Source organism: Misgurnus anguillicaudatus, chromosome 25, assembly GCF_027580225.2.
Source record: "Misgurnus anguillicaudatus chromosome 25, ASM2758022v2, whole genome shotgun sequence".
Lineage (NCBI taxonomy): Eukaryota > Metazoa > Chordata > Actinopteri > Cypriniformes > Cobitidae > Misgurnus > Misgurnus anguillicaudatus.
The window spans coordinates 22,314,903-22,340,340 of record NC_073361.2 but is presented as its reverse complement, the minus strand read 5'-3'; the positions used below and the strand labels follow the sequence as shown (position 1 = coordinate 22,340,340).

General features: G+C 38.0%; 2 protein-coding genes across 7 annotated transcripts; both read left to right on the top strand.

Annotated features, from left to right (window-relative positions):
• The first annotated feature begins 306 nt into the window (after positions 1-306).
• eif1axb (eukaryotic translation initiation factor 1A X-linked b) lies at positions 307-2,737 on the top strand. Its single transcript, XM_055181841.2, has 7 exons — positions 307-473; positions 1,114-1,197; positions 1,334-1,437; positions 1,706-1,756; positions 1,916-1,997; positions 2,110-2,201; positions 2,491-2,737. The coding sequence occupies exons 1-7, from the start codon at positions 458-460 to the stop codon at positions 2,494-2,496; spliced, it is 435 nt and encodes a 144-aa protein (XP_055037816.1). The 5' UTR covers positions 307-457; the 3' UTR covers positions 2,497-2,737.
• A 1,326-nt stretch (positions 2,738-4,063) lies between these two features.
• Positions 4,064-25,362, top strand: map7d2b (MAP7 domain containing 2b). Of its 6 annotated transcripts, none has more exons than XM_073863843.1 (17): positions 4,064-4,365; positions 5,297-5,365; positions 5,648-5,811; positions 9,645-9,747; positions 10,855-10,947; positions 13,657-13,746; positions 13,869-13,930; positions 15,557-15,678; positions 15,758-15,981; positions 16,504-16,636; positions 16,721-16,901; positions 20,242-20,346; positions 20,557-20,607; positions 20,711-20,774; positions 21,535-21,646; positions 23,225-23,460; positions 24,080-25,362. In XM_073863843.1, exons 1-16 carry the CDS (start codon positions 4,338-4,340, stop codon positions 23,451-23,453), a joined length of 1,830 nt encoding a protein of 609 aa, XP_073719944.1. In that variant the 5' UTR covers positions 4,064-4,337; the 3' UTR covers positions 23,454-23,460; positions 24,080-25,362. The 6 variants fall into 6 exon arrangements, with proteins under 6 accessions (XP_073719944.1, XP_055037815.2, XP_073719943.1 ...); XM_055181840.2 differs by having other exon boundaries at positions 4,065-4,365; positions 13,669-13,746; positions 13,869-13,999; XM_073863842.1 differs by having other exon boundaries at positions 4,065-4,365; positions 13,869-13,999.
• Positions 25,363-25,438: the final 76 nt, after the last annotated feature.

The window sequence follows — 25,438 nt, the reverse complement described above, 5'->3', positions numbered from 1 at the left end:
TTTATTAAAGTTGACTATAAACGGTAAACTAAAGTGTTACAGTATTTTTTATGTGTGGGACACATTTTATGTTTAAATATAATTACATTTTAATATGTTTCACTTCATTAATTGTAAATAGTAATATAATTCACTTATTATAATACTATGTAATAAAGTTTGTATATAAATATGCATGTATATAAATGTAATATTAATATATAATAATAATAATATATAATTCGGTTACATTTTATAAATCATTTTTAGCGAATCCGTAGTTTGATCTTGTGTCAGTTGTCAATAAAGTTTTGTGCTGTTGACTGTGGCGTCTTGCGCATGCGTCAATCTCATTTTATCTCACTAGCGGCTTTGGTCACATCGCAGCTGCTCGTTTAAGTAAAATATTTAACATATTGTTATAATTCGCTGTCGTTTCTAAACGTCATAAGAAAGTTGTCGACCTGTTGTAAAAAATATGCCGAAAAACAAAGGTAAGACGTTTTTAATGAAACTCGTGTGAGATGTTAGCTTCCAATTTAGCAAACAAGGTAAAGTGTGCTGGTGAGCGTAACGTTATGTGAAATATTTTATTTTGACGCTTGGCAGATAAATAAACGCGAATTGTCGCCATGAGTAAAAATGATTTTGTCCCGAACTGCATTGTGTTACGCAGTTTTTTAATGAAGAGGTTAAACATAGTGCATTATAGCTCGTTAAATCGTCTAACGTTTAATCAATAAACTAACCATCCTGAGACACGTTTAACCAACCTCCTTTAGGGACTAAATATCTTTGGCTTAAATCGGAATATCTACTAAGATTACACAAAATAAAGTTGTCATACTTTACGTCATCACGTTGATGTTCTCGAATGGATGCGTACGTTGCTCAGTCATTAGGAAACAATGTATCGGGCTAATCCAATAGTTTGAATCGCCACATATGATACATCTAAAGGGAAAGATACTGCTGTTGCAATGGTTAACAAATGGTTTCATTATTTTTTTTGTTGTAGATGTTGTGCATGATAATATTCCATAGTCATCATTGCCCTGTTTTATGATTAAACCCATAAAAATGATTGTGTAAGTATTATAGTGCCTTATCCAATTTTCGTGCTTCCTTGTACAGGTAAAGGAGGTAAAAATCGGCGACGTGGTAAGAATGAAAATGAATCAGAGAAGAGGGAGCTGGTATTCAAAGAGGATGGACAGGGTACATTATTATTTTACTACTCATTATACATTTTCAATGTATACATTAGGTGAAGACTAAGACAGTTAGTCTTTTCCTAATACCTAATTTTTAACTAATTTCAGCTTTTAATGATATTATTTTTTCTATTTTCTAGAATATGCTCAGGTCATTAAGATGTTGGGGAATGGCAGATTGGAGGCCATGTGCTTTGATGGAGTCAAGCGGCTTTGTCACATTCGAGGAAAGCTCCGGAAAAAGGTGCATTTACAGCTCCAGTCTGTAAAGCGTCAAGCTGAATGCAGATTCAGCATTGTGTAATCAATATGTGAATGGGGTGGATTGTGGGTCTTAGGGGAGTGATAGAATGGTTTAGACCAATTAGTCAATATCATCTGATGAAACTAATTAACTGATTAAATTAATGTTAGGTATGACAGCGCAATGGTATATTCTGCATGGGACAGACTGTCTTTAAATGTATTGGTTAGAAGCAGAAATCTAATTATTGTAACACTTTTTGTGTAAGGTTTGGATTAACACGTCAGACATTATACTCATTGGATTAAGGGATTACCAGGTATGTTTGTTTAAATTTTTTTTAGTAAATTACAAATGGATTCTGTATTGTTGTTTGCCTACAAATGAAGTTTACAGTGTTTTTGGTACTTAAAACCTTATTCTTTTGGGGTTTTTATGCAAGTGTTTATTTAGAATAAATTCTAAACTGTATTATCAGGATAACAAAGCAGATGTCATTTTGAAGTATAATGCTGATGAAGCTCGAAGTCTGAAAGCCTATGGAGAGCTTCCAGAACACGGTAAGTTTATTTGATCCCTATTTGGGAAACATTACCTAGCTTGAAAGATGTGCGTCTTTTGCCGCACTAATTAAAAATGTCACTTTAAATTTTTACTGTTGGTGCCTTACAGCTAAAATCAACGAGACTGATACCTTCGGGCCTGGTGATGATGATGAGATTCAGTTTGATGATATCGGCGATGATGATGAGGACATTGATGATGTAAGTAAAAAGTTTTTAAAGGTTGATGTATGCAATTTCTTAGTTGTTAAAATAGTTCAAAATGCATTACAAAACATAATTGAAAGTTTTTTTTTTTTGTCAATTAAAAACTGAAAAATCTGCCTAATGGCTTACTTGTCTTTGTGCGATGCTTTTCTAAGAACTTGAAGGAAAATGTAAAAAATGTTGTCCTTAAAATGCATTTCATAACAATGAAGGAGGGACATGAGTGTAAAGTAAATATGATGATGATGTCTGTTGTCATAACAATGGTCCATCCCTTCTCTAGATCTAAGAAGCTGTGAAGTAAGCATTTCACAGTCTACGACAGAATCCTCACATCCCCGAAGCCACCTTTCCAACAACATGTGCACAGAGGCTCAAGTTTTAAGTTTCTGTGACTCACCACTTGACTGCATTGTCACCTTCAATCCATTTTGTTATCTTTTAATGTATTTATATTGATTTCACATCGAGTGGAATTTAGCTACAAGTACAGAATCTCTGGATTCGCAATAAAAAGATAACCAATTTTATGTTTGGTCTTGCAGTCTGTATCCTAATTGAAATGTTCAAAAACCCTGTGGGGTGATAATGCTGATATATCTATGGTGCGTACATCTTTTTGAATGTTTTTTCGAAATATCCTATTATTTACTGATCACACAAAAATGCATTAGCCAATGCGTTTATTGTTCTTGAAGCCTGTCTTAGCTCCATGTTTCACAAATAATTTTTTATCAATCCTATTCTTGTTTTGGCCTATTTGGAATAATAAATAAATACTCATCAGTTTACAGGGCTGCAGAATTTAGGAACGTTTTTTAGTGCTCGAAATGTTTGTAAGATGAAAATGGAAACTTTACTTTCTGATATGATATCACATCAAATAACCAGAGTACCAGAGAGTATTTTTGTATTAAAATAGTCAAACTAATGCAAGAATTATGAGCGTTTATAGGTTGTATTCTTGATGAATTGGTCCTTTTGAAAGCATAACAGTTGTTGGTTAAAATCTGTTCATATATTGTTTTGGTGCGCTAATGTTGTCCTCTGCTGCTTTTGATCAGAAAACTTGTGATTTTGAAATAAAATCAAATATTTAAAACTACATTTTCAAATATTTGTATTTAAACCATTAAATTTCTGTCGTTGTCCTAAGTTGTTTTTATTGCTTATTGTTGTTGTTTAATACCTTAACATTTGGTATGACAACCATAAAGGCAGTTTAGTTGCAGTGGATGTGTGCATGTGTTTAGTGACTAGCTTGGTGATATTAGTCACTGCCTGTTTGTCTACCCATCACGTGTATTGCACTGAGCAAAAAACAGCATAGAGCACGTGTGTGTGTGTGTCTGCATGCTTTGACAGATGTTAACATAGGATTAGGTGGAATCATGTGGTGTCTCATTTCACTGCTCTTTACAACATGTCATCTTAAATTTGTGGTTTAACATGAACACTGGAATCCTTCTAAAAAGCATCTGATGTATTTTAAATAAGCAGAGCTGTGTGTGCTTTATAATGACATCACACACTTCTGTGACCTCAAGTATGCAAAATATTTTGCAGTGGATGAGGAGTTAATGATTCAGGCTGTTTTGTCTAGACTATTTTGCAGACCATAATATACAGAACACAATCACAATGTACTGCTTAACAGGTTAATTATAGGACAGTGTCTACATTGTTATGCTAATGAGGAAATGACATCCTGATTTGTTTCTTTGTGTTGACATACAGCCACCTGTCAGTATTAATTTAATTAAATGTCAAATATGTCTAAATCAGAAAATTGTATCACGTGTGTAGCCGTCCTGTTTCCATTTATAGAACTATATACAGAATGACGTAATGCACTGCTGTTGGGCGCATGGCTTACGCGCGCTTTGCACGTAGCGATTGGTGGAGCGTGTAATGATTTATTGGAACCTCGCGCTCTTTGGATTCTGCCCTCACTGTTGGTATGTCTTAAAACAAAATGGTGAGGTTCGGATGAAATCTACGTTTAAGGCGAACCGAGGTTTATTTTCAAATTAAATCGGTGTGTGATACTATTTAATCGACCCGTTCCTTGTGGAGTCGGAATGTTACCTGGACATTGATCTTTGGAAAACGTTCGTGACGGAATTGGGGATGGCAGCAATTGTGGAGAACCAGACTGGTAGGTTTTGTCGTGTTTCTTTTTTGTAAATCTCACAGAAATCCCAGGCTTGCAAAATGGAAAAGGCGAGCATCTTATAGCGTTGGCATGGAAACTGGCTGCTGAGGTGCAAGGAGGATGGGTAACCAACACTGGCCTGTGCAGGTGACCAAAACTGAAATAACTAAAAGGGAAATTATAGTTTTTGAATTCGACATTGTTTCCTGACATTTTTTAAATCTACTAATTTCAACATTACAGTAAGATAGGCTACTATATTTACTGTGCCACATACAACAAGCTGTATTGATGCCAAGCGTTTTCTGTATGTTCATGACAGAATTTTTTTTTTCTAACAGTTTTCTTTAGAAAAGAAGCATTTTAAGAACAATTAAATAAAGTTACTTATTTAATTTTTGGTTATTGTGTTTTTTTCTGTATTACTACATTTTAGTACGTTTAAATATGTGTGATGTTAGAATTAATATCTGTGGTATTTGTGGTCATGCATGGTGTTTGCTACCAATATTTACATTGCTTGGCGATATCAAAGATCCTTTATTAAGATATGTTTCCATACAATAGCCTACTGTTAGGTATAAATATAGATCTATTTTTCAATATATTTGTATGTGGTTGAGTAAAAGCAAAGCATAATGCTGGCGGCTACGTTAAAAACGCCTTAGATGTAGCGTTGTAGGGAACTGACAGTGTGTGCTCCAAGCTCCACCATGAATCTGGAAAATCACTGATTTGTGATTCCCTCAAGCATTTTGACTTTGCATATGTTTGCATACCATTAAAACCAATATTTTTTTAACACTTTCATAGTTACATTTACTCCCCCCAGTCTTGAATATTTGTTTGCATGCTTGGCTTGTGAGATGTTTGCACAGATGTTCAGGGGTGTGTTTATGCGCTCATAACATTTCATTTTCTTTCTCATTCAAAGATGGCTGTTCAAAAAAGGACCGAATTCGATTAGCCAAAGAAAGAAGAGAGGATAAAGACAAGAGCCAAGGTGAGTTATACACTTCAGGTCTGTTAAAAACATTGCCATCAATGTTTAATTCCTAATTGAACTCTCTGACATTTCCTGCTGAATGGGGTTGTTCCAGGGCAATAGACTGCGGGTCTATACATCACTGATACCATTGGCACTTTGGCAGCAGGCTTTTTATAATAACCCTAAGTGCTTGGTATAACAAAATCAGTATTGTCAGCAGACAGGGAGAGGCTTGGCCTTCACAGCATCAAGACAATCTATAGACGCATTTATGTCCATCCCCCACTATGTTTCTAGCTGCACGTGAACAAACTCTTTGGGAGAAGCAACGGCGTGCGCAGGAGCAGTATCTGCGTTCGGTGGAAGATCGAAGTAGGCGTCTAGAGGAGCAGCGGCAGAAGGAGATGATCCGTCGCTCAGCAGTGGAGGAGAAAAGGAGGCAGCGCGTTGAGGAGGAAAAGGTTAGGGGTTGCATTTGAAGTTTCTTTGGAGTGTAAATTTGGTAGCATAGATGTGTTTAGATTTTTTTTAAAGCTCTTTTTAATGCACGTTCCTTGTCTTATTGTGTTCCACCTACAGTATGGGGTGGCATGCCTTAATGGACAATGTCAACTAGGCTGTATGCATTTATGGCGCTTTTCCATTGAATAGTATGGCCAATGGCTCGGTTTGCTTTTCCATTGGAGTTTAGAGGCACTACAGAGTGGGTGGGATTATAGACTTATCATTACAGTTGCGCCGCCTCTACTGATGGGACATCATCGTAAAAATGCAATACAAACAAATGCTCAACGCGGGCAACGGAGCATGATGAAATGGACACTTTGATTCTTGACCTTTGGATGTTTTTCACCGCTGAAAGGGATGGGAACTTGTACAACAAAGCACAGATGACGACATCACTTAGTTTGCTCGACGGTTCATGAGGGTAAGCTAATCTTGCTTTTAGCAATGATGCTTGAAGTAATGATCCTCTCTGACCAATCAGTGATCTGCAATGTTGAACGACACGTTTTAGTATCAGTGAGGATCGCTTGAAACCACAACTGAGGTACTTGTGTATACAGTGGGGAAAAAAACAATAGTGAGCTGTACTGAACCGCACCGGGCCATAATATCCAATGGGAAAGCACTGTTAGATTTGAGCAATTAAACATTTATTGGTAATGAATAGTGTATATATTAAAGACTAAGTACAGTACCATCCAGGGCTCAACGCTAAGGATTTTTGTGGTTCAGATTTTTACTTGTCCACAAAAACCAGCACTAAAATGAAACTGGCCCGATTATTGTTTTTGACCCATGTAACCTTTATAAATAAGGTTATTACACCAAAAACTACTAGCCTACCTTAAATAAACATGCACAAAACTTCTTATTGCATATTTAAATTTGCAAGGCCTCAAAACGCGTGCATAAACTCTCATGATGGTGCTGCACTGGCCCGATCGGGCAAGTGACAATTATGCAACTGGCCCATTCATCTTTCATGCTGGCCCCGGGCCACCGGGCTATCCTTATTGTTGAGCCCTGACCATCTGATAACATAGCTGTACCACTCAAGTACTTTTTTGTAAAAGGTGTTACTATAGGTCAGTTGTTAGAGGAAATGTAAAGATCATTGGTTCGATTCCCAGGGAACACACAAATAGATTGAATACACTATAAGTTGTTTTGGATGAAAGCATCTGCACAATGCATAAATGTAAATGTTAATGGAAGGAAGGCAGTACCTTCAGATTGTTCAGTCCTGTGACTGTCGGTGACATCATGGTGACACATAAGCATTTCTATATAGATCAACTAGAGCGGTGCTAGTCAGAGGTTGGATTCCCAGATAATGTGTGTACTGTATAAATGTATACATTTAAAGGTGCAATGTGGGATAACTATATTATCAGTGGTGTATAAAGACCTTACGTATTGAACTGCATTGTTTTATTACCTTACTGTGCGTTCACACCAGACGTAAAAGAGGTGTCAAAAACACGCTATTCGCGCAAAGTTGGGCGCTTGAACATTTTGAGTTTACTCGCTTTATTCGCGCATTAAAGTCGCACGTGAAATTCTAGTCATTCGAGACATTCACGTGTAAATTCGCGTCATGGAAGGGGCTTATATAGCTCAAATTAAGTAAACTTACCAGACTGTTTGACCTCCTCACTCACTTTCTTCTATACACGATCCTTTTAATTTCTGTAAAAGTACGAAGATGTCTCGTGTAGCGATGATGATTGTCCTCCATTTTTGTTTTGATTTTCTGCCTCTGCTCGCTTCCTGTAATCACGTCACTGCTAGAGCATGCTCCTGATTGGTTTAAGCAGCACAAAATTTTTTCCACTCACGCGGCAACGCGCGCGAAACGCGCCATCCGCACCGTGCGTTCCACGCCATCGGTGCTTACTGCGCCGCATGATGCCTATTTGTGTCTTTGCATTGACTTAACATGTAAATCACTCGCGCTTGCTGCCTCTTCCGCGTCTGGTGTGAACGCACCATTAGAATAAGCAGTTTTTATTTACATACACCGCAGGTCCCTTTACATTGAAGTTGCCGCCATGTTTCTACAGTAACCCTAAATGGACAAACTCTTCTACAGAGCGCGTTTCATCCTTACGTTGTCTCAGACGACAACATATTTATCCTGTGTTAGCTAGCGTCTCATTGCGTTTCGCAATTAAGAGGTGAGCTATCAGCTGTTGGTTGCAATTCCCAATCTCACTGTTAAAAAAACCCACATTGAACCTTTAATGCACTGTGTGTTGCATTGGATGAGTGCGTAAATGTATTTTGATGTTTGACAATACCACTCAATAATGCAGAACTCTGGTTAGATATGGTGACTTTTTATAATAGGAATAGTTTTTGTTATTCGTGCATGGAATTTTCCCCCCCCGGAGTTCTTACCTTTTTGACATTGAGCTTAACAGGAAAGGAAAGTATTTGCTCATATTGATTGAAAACTAGCCTCCCCCATTCAGTTGCTGTAATGACTGGTGACTCTCTCCTGGGTGATCGAATGACCTCACTATTCCCGATATCTGTTCTAAACTAACATAATACAAATCAAATGACCCTACACAAAGACAGTGTTTCATAGTAAGGGTGTATTTGAGGAAGCCAAAAGAGGTAACCTTTATGAAAAATACTGTTATTAGGATGCCTACTGCTGTTGCAATGGATGTGTGCACCAGGGTGTGGTTTCTTAAACTGCAATACGTGTATTCTAGTTTTGTGCTGCCTCAACCTTAAACGGCTCTGTTCTTGGCTGGCGCTCGGATTTAAATGAATTCTGTGTCCTCTGTGTCTGCAGTGAAATCAAATGTGCGTCAGTCTGCCCTCCTTACGTGCACCTGCAGACAATTTGCAGCGTAAGCCTCCTAGTTGTCTTATGAAGTGTGCACTCGTAGCTCTGAAACCATTTTTTTACTTTTTCAGCAGTAGATTGATCAAATGAAAAATAACATGATATGATAGTGTGCGAGGGGATATATGAGTTGTCTTGTATCACCACCAGAAGGGTGTTATTTTGCAATAATATACTTAGATTTGTATACTATCCTGTAGCAGACATTATATAAAAATAGACTGTAGAATGAACTGACCAATTGTAATCAAGAAACCTGAATAGTAGTATAATTATTAATACATGTTTCAGTTGCTTTTATACATTACACTGCTTCCCAGAATGCAACAATGTTCATTTGTAAACATCAATGCTTTAGGATTTAAAGGGTTAAATCTGTTTATCTTGAATTAATTAAGATGATATTCAAGTGAGAACATGGCTACTGTTCTGGTGAGAGGAGAATGAAGGAGAAAATGGGGTGGGGTGGAATAAGAGAGGCAAAATTCATAAAGGCTTCCTGATTCCACTGATGTAACCTGTGTCATTGTAATAGTCTCTGTGTGCGTGTGTGCGTGTGTGTGCTCACCCGTTTGTGTCAGCCACCGAGGGGGGAGGGTATGGGTGGAGTTAGATGGGACTGTTCTTCGCTCTGTCTGGCTATTTGCCTTTAAACACAGAATCACCTGGGAGAAGAGAGATAGATAGTGAGTGAGTGAGAGAGAGAGCCCAAGAGAGGGTAAGGCGAGAAAGGCAGAAACAGGAGGCAAGGCCCTCTTATTTTTCTTGCACGCATACGGGGAGGACAACAGGAAGAGAGGGAGTCAGATACGCATAGGCGAGGTGGTCGCCATGGAGCAGGCAGCCTTATCCCCATCCTTTCGGCGCCGCAGCGACAGTTCGGTCAAAGAGTCTCTTTTCTTCCCTGTTTTGGAACGCAACGAACAGGAGCGACTGGAGGCCCTGATGCGACGCTCCATGGAACGCAACCTGCAGGCGGACCAGAGGCCCAAACGCTGGACCTGGTGCGGACCTCCCGGAGTCTGCGAGGGTGAGTTGTGAGAGGGTGTGATAGGTCCCTTGTGTGAAGGGGAGTCAGATGAAGAGGAAAAACAGGGTGTGGAAACTGCAGTGCAGCTCTTTTGTTTGGATAAAGAACGGATATTGAACGTAAGAGCAGCAGCTGGGTGAGAGATATATGAGATGGAAGGCAGCGATGCTTGTATTAGATGCAGATGCTGCTTGTGACCGCTGCAGTGTCACAAAGGCGTCGGTCTGTTGCTAATTTCCGCCTGACTGGGGTGGGCAGCCAAAGGAGTTGCCCAAGCTGCAGAGAAGCTCATTCTCAAGGTTAGCGCTGACTGATCAGTATCAAAGACCCAGAGGACCATAAATCCTCTGTGCAATATCACTGTCACCTGGAGCGAGGGATAAATCGGGCTGTTTTAGTTGTAAACAAACACCATAAACTGTGCTGTCACAGTGCCTGCACAGTGCACACGGCATGGATAGCTAGATGCATTTTGCCATGCACTAGGTTCTTACTTACAGTAAAACAATGCATTTATTTTTAATTATTCAAGTCTCTTCTCCTGTTGTAGGAAGTAAAGCTAGTATAAGATTAATTGACTAGATCACTGCTTTTGAGACTACCCAGATTCTGTGGTGCATTCATAACTACATCAATTATTTACACTGTCCAGGAGCCAAATGGTAGCCCTAAACCTCATCCGTTTCAGATGCTTACCAAAGTATAAAAATATAGAAAAATTGCACCATGTGCTCAGATGTTGTGTTCTGGGTTTGGGCGTGTGATTAAGAATCAGTTAGCCGCCCTTGGAGACCATTAGGCTTCCTGAAAACCTGATATGATCTCATTCATCGCCTGCATGCTGTCCTCTGGATTATTTCATCTTGTTGCTGTGGTTCATATTACCATCTAGCTTTTATTAGCGCAGCTACTATCACTTTTTACCTCCCTGCTGCAAATAATGCTGTCCTCCATCAGACCAAATCTGCTGACCAAGTATATCAGTATTTCACAGGGACACAATGTTTTCAAGGGAGTTTTATATTATGTAGCCTGTGATCTTGTGAAATACTTTGTGGCGAGCTCATGCACCTGTCCTTTCTCTGCTTTGCATTACCTGTCGTACAGGTGATCCTAAGATAGCCCCGCCCTCTCCTCCTGCTTCTGCCTCCTTAGCCAATGACCCTGCAGCTCACCCTCCTGCCAGCAAATCTAAGAACGGTATTGAATTCCTGCTGCTTTGTTTGTCGTCTCCTTTACTTCCCTAAAGGTTAAAGGACGTGATTGTTTTTGTAACGTTTTGCATGTGCATGTCTTTTTCCCGGTGTATTGAATTTATCTTCATTGTCTTATTTTTGGTATAAGTGTGATTCCTTTATTTATATTTGCCATGCGACATCCTGCATTGTTTGTGGTACAGATATTATTGATACCTCATATTGATGAATCGTGTACTATTGCTTGTTTAAGCAACAAGGTGGGGGATTAAACAAAATCCCATAGTCTTATATTGAAGTAGGATTTAAGTCATATCCTAAAGACTTTGGGGTGGGCTACTTTGACATAAGAATACAAAAAACAGACACACATCTTAAAAAAAATACTTTACTTAAAGTGATAGTTCACCCAAAAATGAAAATGCTGTCATCATTTACTCACCCTCAAGTTTTTACAAACCTGTATAAGTATCTTTGTTCTGGTGAACACAAAGGAAGATATTTTGAAGAATGTTTGCAACTATGCAGATCAGGGGCACCATTGACTTTCATTGTATGAAAAAATTATACTATGGAACTGAATGGTGCCCCTGATCTGTTCGGTTTTTGACGTTTTTGAAAGTATCTTCATTTGTGTTCAGCAGAACAAGGAGATTTATTTAAGTTTGGAATTTTCATTTTTGGGTAAACTAGCCCTTTAACAGGATTTAAATAGGATGATACATTTTTTTATAAGCAACCACCCAGAACACCCAAACAACCAGTGGCAGCTCGTGATTGCTCTTCCGAGGGGCGCAAATTAAAAATATGTGTTCGGAGTGTCGTGTGTTGCGTCATGTGAACCATGTGCATCATGTGTTTTGTCAGGGTGGGTGCCTGCTGGACACGCGTCAAAAACTTTTATGATAAAAGATACACTCATGTTCACAAAATACACTCAAGACACTCCCTTAACAGTAAACTCTGATTACGCATGAGATTATGCGAGTATCTGGCAATCGCAAGCGTCTCTTTTGTCATAAACCCTTTGGACGCGTCAGCAGCGGGCACTTGGTTTGGCGGGACACGTCATGCACACAGGTTCGCTTGACGCGCCAAACACATATTTTGAAATTACAAGCCACACACATGACGGGCTACATACATGTTGTGACGAACTTCGCATCGTGCGCCCTCGAAAAAGAAGTAACCGGCCGCCACTGCAAACAACCACATAGTAATGCATTAAGAAACAATAATTAACATAGCATCAAATAATGCTACTTACGTTTTCTTCCAAAAATATCTGTGTTTGTATTTTCTTTTAAGCATATGTTGTGTTGATGAGAATATGAAGCGGTTTGGATTTAGAATCCATCACAGGTCCCATTACGGAACATAGAGTTACATTTATCAGCTGGGGAGTTTGAAAAATTATTTTCCTCCCAGAGATCCGATTCCGGATCCATGGGAGCATCTGTAATCAGGATTAGCCCGGATCTTCATTACACCCCCTAAAGAATGCATGTGGGTCTCATCTGTTACCTGATTTCATATGCAGACCCACATCTCAGTTTAGCAAACTCTCCCGCTAATCCCACATAAAGTATGACACAGCTACTGCAGATAAAAACACACACCTACATCCATCCATATTTCATTTGTTTTCTAATTTATATAAATCAGTTCTTGCTGATCTTCAAAACATTAACATAAGGGTGGGCAGTTATTATTACTTAGAAAAAAATGATCAAAATGTTTTCAGAAGAAGAAGAAGAAAAAGTCACGTAATTCAAAGACGGTACAATAATTTTTCTTATTCCATTGTTACTGTTTTTATTCCATAAACCTTATAAATAGATTTAGCTGAAAATAAGACTTGCAAACATGTCATTTTGCTTTTAAGTACACTGTAAAAAAAATCAGTAGAAATTGCAGTGTTGTTGCACCTGGGTTGCCGGTAGCTTACCGTAGATTTAAATTTATTTGTTCTTTTTTATATATTTATAAAGTTATTTGCTGGCAACATTTGTTCATAGTTAAATGAACATTAAATATTTATTCTTTGTCTTAACAGAGTAAAACTAAAAAACAGCATCAAGCAAAACATTCTGGAAAACAAAATCTGAAAGCAAAAACAGAAAAAGGTTGATGATGATTTCTGGTTCCCAGAATGCTTTGCATTAGGCTGTTATTGTATAGTTTTATTTTGTAAAGATAAAGACTTTTTAATATTTATAATGTATTTAACTTTGAACAAACTCTTGCCAGTAAATAACATAAATTTAGATCTGCGGTGGGTTGCCGGCGGCCCGGCTGCGATAGCGCTGTGGTTCCTACGGATTTTTTTTTTACAGTGAATGTATTTTTAAGACAAAAATGTGACCCTGTGTGTGAAAGCCATCTAAAGGATTTTTTTGGTGTGTGGTTTACTGTTATTTATTTATTTATTTATTTTTTTACATAAAATCATCCTACATAATGTAATGATAAATCTGTGAAAATATAACCTTGATATATTGACCGGGTAATCCAAGATTGAAATCAGTGAGTGAAATCAAACTTCAGTATTAGATTATGAGACTTTACCTTGGATTTTACAGACAGAGTCACAAATCTTTTTTTATTGTGTCTGTACATCCGTTAAGTGAATAAACATTGTTTCTATCTTGTCTAAATGCTTGCTCCTGTGTTGTCCCTGTATTTTCATTCTTCCTGAAACCTCTCACAATAGATTTTACTGCAGTTGAAGATTTTATGATTCAGCCCGAGTCTCCAGACTCCCTGAGCAGAAATTTCTCCTCTGCTACTTTGACAGAAAGAGGCAAGTATAGCTGCATATAGCTTCACCATTTAATTCATTTCAATTTCTGCCCCGCCCCTGTTTTCTCCTTTGTCTTCCTTTGACCTCCGACCCCTCGGTCTCTTGTCTTTGTTCCCGATTAGCCTCATCCAGCCCTCATAGGTCTCCATACAGAGCTTCTCCCAATAGAGGCGAACGGAAGAAGGTTAGTGCGTCGTTCTGTGGACCGCTGGACGATTCCAAAGGAACATCCACGACTCTAAAAACCCCTCAGGTCTGATCTGCATGGATGTGATGAAGATTTTTGGCAGTGTTCATTTGTCAGATAAAGACATTTATATTTGGTGCATTACACTATGGCAGTGTTTCCCAACCCAGTCCTACGTGCCACCCCTCCCTGGATGTTTTAAATGTCTCCCTATATAAAACACCTAGGCTGACATTCAGCCATGACAACGTGTTGCAAAAACGTTTTTTAAACAGAAACGGTGGTGCGTTGCACACGCCTGTTCTGATAATGCAAGAGTTGCACCTATGGTAGCTGAAAGAGAAGGCTATTCTTTGTGTTCTTTTTTTTTTAACCGTACCAAAACGTTGCACACCGGATTTTAGCTTAAGCGTGCCCCTGATTTAACTCATCAGCTTGTTAGTTAAATTAGGGCGACATCTCCAATATTCTGCGAGGAAGCTGATGAGCTGAATCGGGTATTTTATATAAGGAGAGATCTAAAACATTTTGGGAGGTGTGCAACGTAGGACTGGGTTGGGAAACACTGCACTATGGGACACAACCCACAGAGGAGCTGGTCTCCTAGCAACCAGGCATATCTTCTCCAATCTGTGCAGTTGTCCAGTATTAGTGATAGATTTATAGCTTACAGCAGGGTTTTCAATCTAAGTTCTTGTGGGTATAGACATATGAATGATAACGCATATGGGATTTTCTCTTTAAAGATAAAAATGTGCTATATATTTATACAGATGAAAGTGTGTTAATGTTATTACCTTGCTGAGAAGACCAGCTTAGACCAGCATCTAAGTTGGTTTGTGCTAGTTACTATGCATGGGCGTGACTGGTAAAGCATAGCTTGTGTAAAGGGACACTCCAAATTTTTTTGAAAATATGTTCATTTTCCAGCTCCCCTAGAGTTAACATTTGATTCTTACCGTATTTGAATCCATTCAGCTGATCTCCGGGTCTGGCGCTGCCACTTTTGGCATGGCTTAGCATAATCCATTGAATCTGATTAGACCATTAGCATCATGCTCATAAATAACCAAACAGTTTGGATATTTTTCATATTTTAAACTTGACTCTTCTGTAGTTACATCATGTACTAAGACCGAGGGAAAATTAAAAGTTGTGATTTTCTAGGCAGATATGGAAGGTTACTAAGGGGATTATTTTCGGCTGCTGCGTAATATCATTGCGCCTCCTGCAGCCATGTTACGACAGCAAAGTCCTTGATTATTACTCCAGATGAGAGTATATTTCCTAGCCATATCGGCCTAGAAAATCGCAACTTTTAATTTTCCGTCGGTCTTAGTACACGATGTAACTACAGAAGAGTCAAGTTTTAAATAGGAAAAATATCCAAACCCCCGCGATGCTAATGGTCTAATCAGATTCTATGGAATGTGCTAAGCTATGCTAAAAGTGGTACCGCCAGACCCAGAAATCAGCTGAATGGATTCCAAAATTGTAAAAATCAAATGTTTAGCTAGGGGAGCTTGAAAATGAGCATATTTTCAAAACAAGTGAGGTGTCCCTTTAAATGTGGCTTTGTTCGAAACATTATTCTTATTCTGGTATCTGGTTTTTGATATTTAGAATGACAAGCCAGAAAAGTGCACCATTCAAAGCTTTGTTGACTACCCAATGAAAAAACTTGAGTCTCCAACAACACCCACCCGCAGTTCCTCTGCACGCAAGAACCCCGGCACACCCAAAAGGTTTTACATGCATTTTTATTTATAATTTTATCATAGAGAATTTAGATTCATGGATTTTAACTTTACTCTTGTAATCCAGATCAAGGTCATCTAAGAGTCGTATCCAGTCCCCGGCCTCCCCAGGGCAATACCCCCCATCTCCAATGAAGCATAGAGCCACCACTCCATGCAAAGAGACCAAGACTTGGGAAGGAGAGGAGAAAGGGTCTCTGGAAACCAAAGGCACCAGCACTTTAGAGAGAAAGACATCCAGAACAGAGAGAATCCCGAAGTCTACAAGCAAAGAGCTGGGATATAATGCAGGTAATGTCCTGTTGATAGGATCGAATCGATCTTAACTTTTCTCTAAAGTCCACTTTACGGTGTTAGTATGTTTTATTATACATGTCCAATATGGTTTTCTCCCACTTTGTACTTTTTCTGTTGTTGAGTGTCTATCCAGCTTCTCTTTATCTCGCTATTGCTGGACAGACCATGTTTTTTGTAAACACCAAACCGATATTGTTGGGGTGCACATACATGCACACGCTTAACATATGTTGTTTTTGAACTTGGAAGAAAGATTTCAGTTCTGAAAGCTATAGTAGGCTTTTATAGAAAAATGAACTCTTTTATCTCAAAAGATCAAGGACTTTTTTATTCTTAGTGATATAACCACTTTAAATAATGTAACCGGTATCATGTCTTTCATGTCAAAAGATGAATAAAATGTGATTCCTCCTAAGCACTTTAAATATTAAGAATCGCTACATGCTGAATGGGATCATCTCAGTAATATGACAATGATTAAGTAACCCCGTGTCCATCTCCATCCATGTGTTACAGAGTCACCAGTGACTCCCACTGGTAAAGCAGGTACCACCGATGCTGAGGAGGCCTCCAGGCTGCTGGCGGAAAGACGACGTCTGGCCAGAGAACAGAGGGAGCAAGAGGAAAAGCATCGGCTGGAAGAGGAAAGGTACAGATGCTTTGTGTCTCCAGGGGTTTATGTGTCAGTAATGTGCTTTGAATTACACATCATCTTCTTCTTCATGGATGTCAGACTCAGGGCGGAGGAGCTCCAGAGGCAGCAGGAGGAGGAGATACGGCGGCAGGAGCGAGTGGCTCGAGAGGCTGAGGAGAAAAGACAGAGGCAGGAGATAGAGCGCTGCCAGAGAGAGCAGGATGAAAGGCAACAAAAGGAACAACGTTGGAAGGATCTCCAGGATGACCTGGAGAGACAGGTCAGAGGGGTCCAATAATTTTTTTATAAAAGTAGCTTTACCAGGAAAAGAACATCAAGGCTTGGTGTCGGTGACGGCCGGTGACTTTTTTTTTCGAGGGGGCACGATGCAAAGTTCATCACAACGTGTGCCCGTCATGTGTGTAGCTCGTCATTTTAAAATATGTGTTCGGCGCGTTATGTAAACTTTTGTGCATCACACGTGATGTCAAAATACGAGCCTGCTGCAGAGGCTTCAAAGGGGTTTATGATAAAAGAGACACTCGTGTTTGCCAGATACTCGCTTTATTCTAATGTGTAATCAGTTTAGTGTTAAATTAGTGTCTTGAGAGTATTTCGTGAACGTAAGCGCTTCTTTTATCATAAATCAATTTAATGCGTGTGCAGCAGGCACATATTTTGACAAAGCACATGGTTCACGTGCCGCAACAAACACACATTTTGAAATGACGAGCAACATACATGACACTCCGAACACATGTTTTGAATTTGCGCCCCTCAAAGAGAAGTCAGTGGCCGCCACTGCCTAGTGTTCTTTTCCTGGTAATCAAGCGAGCCATATGTGTCTTTTATGGGTGTCAATAATAATAAGATAAATCAATAAAACATACAGTATGGTCTAATGGATCATCATTTTGCACATACTAGTGGAAGTCTTGCTAGCTCGTGTGCATGCTGTCATTAAAACAAAAGGGCACATATCTTATTATACTTTTAAACAATTATTTAGCTGATCATATAATTTGTAACACATTTGGGTGATTCTCGTGAAATTAGACTTATGAGGTGTCATGAAACATTTTGATAAAAAAGTAAATGCAAAGTAAGAGTATCAAAATAAGAAGCATACAGTTAGAAACATCTCTTCACGTACTATTTTGCACATGATTTCAAATGACATCATACAAACCAATTTTGGTATTTTTTCCACATTTAAGGGGGAAATTTTCATTACCGCAACGTGTCCATGACTAGATTTTGGTTCTTTGACATGAAAATATTTATAATTAAAAAATCAAAAAAAATAAAAATCTTTAGTGTATGTTATACTATAAACATTTACAGTAAAGAAACATGTGGTATTTGATGATCATTGGTAAATGTAGAGACAATAATAAGGAATATATATGTGTCCAAGAAAAATTTTCTCATCCTCCACAACAATTTTCAATCATTGTTTAAGCCCTCAAGAAACTAACCTATAAAATAAATTGTTGGATGGGACATAATTGACTGTGACACTCAAGATGACTACCAGGTAAGCATTTCTTATTTTTTCTCTCCAGATAAAAGTTGAAATTTTGTTTGTCATAGTACCTAGACAACTTTTTAGTTCTCATTACCAAAACATGAGTTTGTAAATGCATATATTTAATGTAATATCATGTTGCTTGCTGTAATGATAATTTTTGATAATGATAATCTAAAAAATGTAAATAATTCTATAGGAAATATTTTTTAAATTCTCTAAAAATAATGGTTATAGTAAGTTCAGACCTTTATCTTATATGTGCAAAAAAATCTGATGCTAAATGCTCCTGCCTTCTAAGACTGGATTTCGTGAGAATCACCCATTTTCAATAGTGGTTCACAAGTTATTTTTTATGTTTTTTCAAAAGGTTATATTTTTAATTATATTAATAATTTTGTGCTTATTGTTATGGATCACAAGATGTTACAGGCCATAGCAATATAATATTTTCTGTAAAAAAATTGCTTATATAGCTGAAAATCATGATTTTCTGGAATTCAGACCGATTTTCTGTCTCCTATTGAAAAAGAAATACATTAGTGGCCGGCTCGTACCATATGAAACGCTCATTAGCATTACCATTAACACCACTAGCTTTGTTATTTTAGCAAAGTTGTAAAGCAGTGGCGGCTCGTGACTGCTCATCCGAGGGGCGCTAATTCAAAATAAGTGTTCGAAGTGTCACGTGTGTTGCTTGCGTTTTCAAAATATGTGTTTGTTGTGTTGTGTGAACCATGTGTGTTTTGTCAAAATAAGTGCCTGCTGCACACACGTCAAACTGTTTATGATAAAAGACGCTCACGTTCACAAAATACACGCAAGACACTCCCTTAACAGTAAACTTTGATTACGCATGACATTATGCGAGTATCTGGCAAACACGAGCGTCTCTTATATCATAAACCCTTAGACGCGTCTGCAGCAGGCACTCATTTTGACAAAACACGTGATGCACACACAATCTCTTGACGTGCAGAACACATATTTTGAAAAAAGGAACCACACAAATGACGGGCTACATACATGTTGTGACGAACTTTGCATCGAGCACCTTCGACAAAAGAAGTCACCGGCCGCCACTGTTGTAAAGATCATCCATATTTATTTTTCAACTCTAAAAAACATAAATACATTAAATAGGTACATAAACTGTAAATAGAACAAAATGGCTTCTTCAGGCAAAAATAAGTATTTAGTGTGTCCTAAAGTCATTGGATTAGAATTAGAAATTAGGCATTTATTTAATATAGGTTTAAGAGAGCCTGCTATTGCTAAAGTGTAACTTGGAAAGTTAAACAAAATACTTAAAGGGGACAGAGAATGAAAAAACATTTTTACCTTGTCTTTGTTGAATAATACCCACATTCACGAACATACAAAAAGTGCTAAACATGCTAATCATCTCAGTCTCATAGAAATTCCTCGTTTAGAAATGTCAGCCAGAAAACGGCCCAATCTGAAAAACTGATGCTTATGACATCAGAGGCATCTCACTGCCCCTCCACTTTAAAATAATTGGCTACATTTTTTGAGTGGCAGCAAAGTCAGCCAATCAGTAATGAGATTGCAAGTTAAGCCAGTAGGGGGAGCCAAATAGGTGCAAAACCACTTGTTTAAAATCCCCCACCCTAATAGAGCTATCTGAGAGAGGTTTTTTAGGAAGCTTTTTAAGGCATTACAGACCCAAACAAAACATTTTTTGTCTACATGTCACATCACAGAACAAGGATAAATACCCCGTTCAATCATTCTATGTCACCTTTAACACTTTAGCTTATAATTTTTTTGCTTTTTAATACTGCATAAACATTTCTTGTATTTTCTGGTTGTTTCTTAATAAAGATAAATATTACATGTGGCACTTTACCATTGCAAAAACAACTAATTTAATGGTGGCATGGGGACCTAAGACTTTTACACAGTAATGTACACAAAAGTGACAAACAAGAAAGGGGAATAAAGCTGAGTCATCTCTCGAGTCACCAACTTGTGCCCTTGCAGCAGTGATCTGTTCTTCTATAGCTGTGGATGTGAGTAGAGAAGCGATGGGTGTGTATTGATAGAGATGTGATGTCTTTATGTCTGGCAGAGAGAGGAGGCAGTCCAGAGGGTTCATAGGGAGGCTGAACGGAAGAGACAAGAGAGAGAGCTCCTGAAAATCCAAGAGGATGAGGAGAGGCTACAGAGGAAGAAGGTTCATCTCTTTCTCTCTATTTGCAACTAAAATCAAACAATTTATGGAAACCTACATTGTTATTGTCTGTAGATCCTTTTACTCCTACAAAGACGCTTTTGTTAAAGATGCTTTAAAAAACATTGTAAAATCCTTAGCAGTATATGCAGTTGTTTTGTCAGTTAACTGAATATTTTATATATTTAATATCTTTGATTTTGGTTTTGTCAGCGTATTGATGAGATAATGAAACGAACAAGGAAACCAGATGGAGAATCAAAGGTAAGTCTGATACAGTCTGTCTCTGGAACGATATATGGTAATATCAGAAGACAAAATGTCACTGACTGTATCAAATAATGTCCTATGTTTTGTGATTGGATAGAAAGAGGAGCCCTTAGCTGACACACCTCATATTTCTGTCTCTCCGTCTCCCTTGGAAACTGGAGGTACTGACTCACAATGCGACCTGTATGGTAATAGAGTTCTACAGTGGGCATGTTTTAAAAATACAATACAAAATACAATGTAACCTTTCCTTTCATTTAGTAAATGGACAAGACCTTGTCATTCACAAACACACACACACACACACACACACACACACACACACACACACACACACACACACACACACAGTTATTGCTGAATGACTCAGCATGAAGTAGATATAATGTTTTTGGAATAATGTCAAAACGCCATCATGTGGCGCAGTTAGGAACTGAAATCAGTGATTTAAAGGGGACATATCATGAATTGGGTCCCCAGTGCTTTTATCAACTTAGAAAATGAAGATCAACCCAGTAACTTAGTTTTGGTAAACTATTCTCTGCAAGGATGTGAAAAAATGGTTATTGAAAATTGGCTTCCCTTGTGATGTCAGAAGGGGATAATGCCGCCCCTTAATCTGCACTATCCAACCACGGCACTGCCATTTAGTGCAGAGATCAGCTCATTTGCATTTTAAAGGATACACCCAAAAACGGCAACATTTTTGCTCACACCTACAAAGTGTCAATTTTAACATGCTATAATAAATTATCTATATGATTTTTTGAGCTAGAACTTTACATATGCATTTTGGGGTCACCAAAGATTTATTTTACATTTTTAAAAATGTCCCCTTTAAAAATCTTTTAAAATATAATGCTTCTCAAATATTTTAAGGGGTTTTGTTTCAGATTAACCAGCATTAATCTTGCACAACAGGTGGTCCACCAAAGGCAACATCAGAATCTCCAGTTATTTGTCTTGAGCCTTTGGAGGCAAAGGGTAATGGGGCAGATGATCTCTCTGATGGAGTCCAGTCTATGGATGTCAGGTAAGCCTAAACATCAAAAACTCATGCCTTGTTTGGTTTTTATATATAATACAAATGCAAAGATATCTTTAACAGGTTTATGATGTTATAAAAATATTGACAGTCTCTTAACACTTATAAGTAGTGATAGACCGATATATCGGCCGGCTGATATATTGGGGCGATTTTTGCGAGTTTTATGTGTATCGGCATCGGCCGATATGTGGCTGCTGTGTTTGCTGATAGTTTTTTCCGCCATTATTTACAGACCGAGTGCTGGAAGCCGCAAGCGATTGCAGGTCATGTGACTAAAACAACCAACCTTTCCATGACAACATTGAAAGCTCAGCCTAACAGCTGATCATAGCTGGACAAAGCAGGGTTTTATTTCTCATCTCTATAGACCCCTTCACGGTTCACGTCACAGGCGGTTCCCACTGCGCATGTCGGGGTCAGAAATGTCATTACAGCAGATTGAGTTGCGTATTATTCGGTATCGTCAAAAATCCCTATTTGCGTTGTGGGCTTTGAAAATCGCACCAGCTCTGCCGTTAAGTTTTTCGGGATTCCTGCAGAATCTCAAAAACAAAAAATACAACATCTGTGGCTGCAAGCAATTAAACGTGCAGACTGGGACAATGCAAAAAATGAGGCTTGTGTTTGTAGTGCTCACTTCATTTCACATTAAGTCACCATTTTTCAACCCTGTTAGATTAAACTAGAAAGCCTAAATGGTATGAACAATTTGACCCCATGCTGCACGCGCACCCGATAGTCATTCAATGTTTACAAACCTTGAAGGGGTCTATATATATATTCGTAGTAGTAAAGTGCTAGAAATCAATATCCTTTGCTGATAGTTCCTCGTCAGTTCGTGGTTCCATAGCACCCACACCTGTTTTTACTATTTGTTAAATATAGTTTTTTTTTCAATAAATGTTACTTTTTTAAATTGAGACTTGTAAAATTTGGCATCATCATTGTGTCATTTTTATGATGTAAATTGAGTGAGCAAAAGCAGTATCGGTTCCAAATATCGGCTCAAGAAAATCGTCTGCCTGTATCGGTCATCAGCTAAGGCTAATGAAACAAAAATCGGCATCGGCACTAAAAAAAAATCCATATCGGTCGATTCCTACTTATAAGTCCCTTGGTTTCAAAATTACCCCCAAGCCACTTTTCTTTAGTTAAAAAATGGTTCCCTTCATCTCAGTGGAATAAGATTTTTTGACTTGTCTACATTATCTGTCAATATTCATATTAAAAACTGGGCTTGATTATTTTTTACAAAAGAGGTAATTGGGGGTCAATATGAGCCCAATTGAAAATGAATGGGAAATGACAAAAACATTTTTTTTTATTTGTCAAAAAAAATCTATGCATCCAGAATATTCTAATTCAACACATAACATCAATTTAGATAATAATTTATGTGAATTTTTCATTAAAAATTGATATTTTACATGCAAGCTACAGATATATTATTTTGTAATCACTCTATTAATTTCTGGGGTCATTTTGACCCCCAATGACCCTTAGTGTAAACAAGAAAATCTGGGCTAATGAGGGTTAAACAGATTGAAATAATTTTTCTTTCAGTCCAGTCTCCAGAGATGAGCTCCTCTCCGTTGCAGAATATTCTCCAGTCAGTGAGATGGCTTTGGGTGATATCCTTGTTTTGGCCGGGCAGGTCTCACATCCCAAAGGCTCTGCTGCTCCATCATTTGGTGATTGCAACAAAAACCTGATCCAGGACTGCAGCAGCGCTGCTATTGACTCATCACTTTTTCAGAGTCTCATACCGACTTCAGACAAACTCAACATCTAGACATAAGGTGATTATTGTGAACTACAGAAATATATTACTATTAAACACTTTTGTGAACGTGCCTGTGAAAACCCAGCTAAAGTGATTAACTCATCATACGTAATGCAAAGAACATTCTGGGAAAATATAACCTTTAATGCTAATGTGAAATCAAACTTTGATGAGCATAATAGCATTATTAGATTATGATACCTTGGCCTAGATTTCACAGACGGGCACATTTTATTTTTTAAGTATCTCACTCAAATCCAAATGACCAAATCTTATATAAAAATGTAATTGGGGAATTTTGTGACATTTTTTGCTATGCTATTTTAATCCGGCCCTAATGAAATCAGATTTTTGAAAGAATGTCTAAACACAATAAGGATGCTGACATGTATGTGAAAAACATTTTTCATCTTATTTTTATACAATGACATCTACATTCATGTGTCTCTTGGCATCCTGATGATGATCAGTTTATATACCAAATATTGACTACATTGTTTAAACAAACCCAGCAAATTCCACTCCTTGCCAAATAACACTGATCGGATTCATTAAGGATTGTATTCGGAAATAAAAACAGATTTAATTGAGTATAAATGTATTAAATTTGGTTATTATTGTCTTTTCTATTTCAGACACTGTTGGATAATGGGGCTGGACTGAACTGATGGATTGACGTTGTAAGATGAAACCAACCCTGTGTGCCTCAGTCCAAACTCTGTAGAGCTTCGTCATAAGCTTGCTCCTCTTCCTCAACATCGTTTCAACAGGAAAACATGCACACACTGAATGTCAAAATGTGTCGATAGTCGATGATGGACACTTGGTTTCCTACATATACTGTAAAAAAGTTTTGCCTGCTCCTCGTAGATATTCATTTCACATGATTTAAGTGTAGTATCACCAAACAAGGCAACTGTATTAGCGCAGTCTTAGTGGTCTTCTTAATCCTGTCTTTCACCCCTGTAGCGTTGGTCAGTGATGCGCTGTGACACTTGTAGCAGATCCATTGTGTAATTTTTTTTATTTTGGGTTACATAAATGACCAGCAAACCAAGCTGAGTCTTCTAATTGTGCTGTATTGTATGGCTGGGGTGTGCAAACAGTATATTGTGTAAGTCTATGACTTTCTCGCATCGTCTTAGCAATTCAAGCTTTGTAGTCTGAAAGTGGATATGAATATTTAGTACAGATGTAAAGTGAGATATTATTGCTATCATAACACTGTTATACTGGCATTATTGTATTATTAGTCAAAAGCAATCAGAAGTCACAAAAAAGTCTGTACTATGAAATCTATTGTGTAAAACGGAAATTTGCAGGACTTATTTGTGTTTATATAGTATAGTGCTTTATTCTTCAGGGTATTGTTTAGTTCACTGTTTAGTAGTTAACATCACTGCACACCGCTCTATGCAGAAAACAAAGCAACCGTAAATTCGAATACAGCATCACAAAAGACAGTAATTCAGCAACTTTGCAACTGTATTGACTAAAAAAATCTGTACTTGCCGAGTATGTCCAATCATAATCGTATTTGCTTATCTTGTGGAGAAAAAATGACTTATTTTACCATCTTGTATACTCAGGGTGCTGGTGAGCATTGCATGTGAGCTCAGTTCATTTGGTTTACAATGTCCGTACTGATGTTCTTTAGTGCTCGCATTCTCAATGGCATGTAGTATGATGCTGTTGTGTGAAACTCCTGATACACTAAGTTGGTTCAGGACCAATTTATCGATCACAAAACTTGGGATGTTTATCACATTTTAAATTGTGAACAGAGGGTGATGGGTTGGTACTGGAATTCAGCACTTTAAAATAACATTTAACCGTAGGTGCATGAATCAGTGAATCAGCTGCTTTGAAGTTGCAGGACCCTGAACTGTTGACATAACAATAAAACATATATCATAAACTGTGTTTCAGTCATTCTATGAGAAGGGGGTACAACATTTGTGTTCATTTTTTTTTTTTTTTGGTTTTGTGTGAAG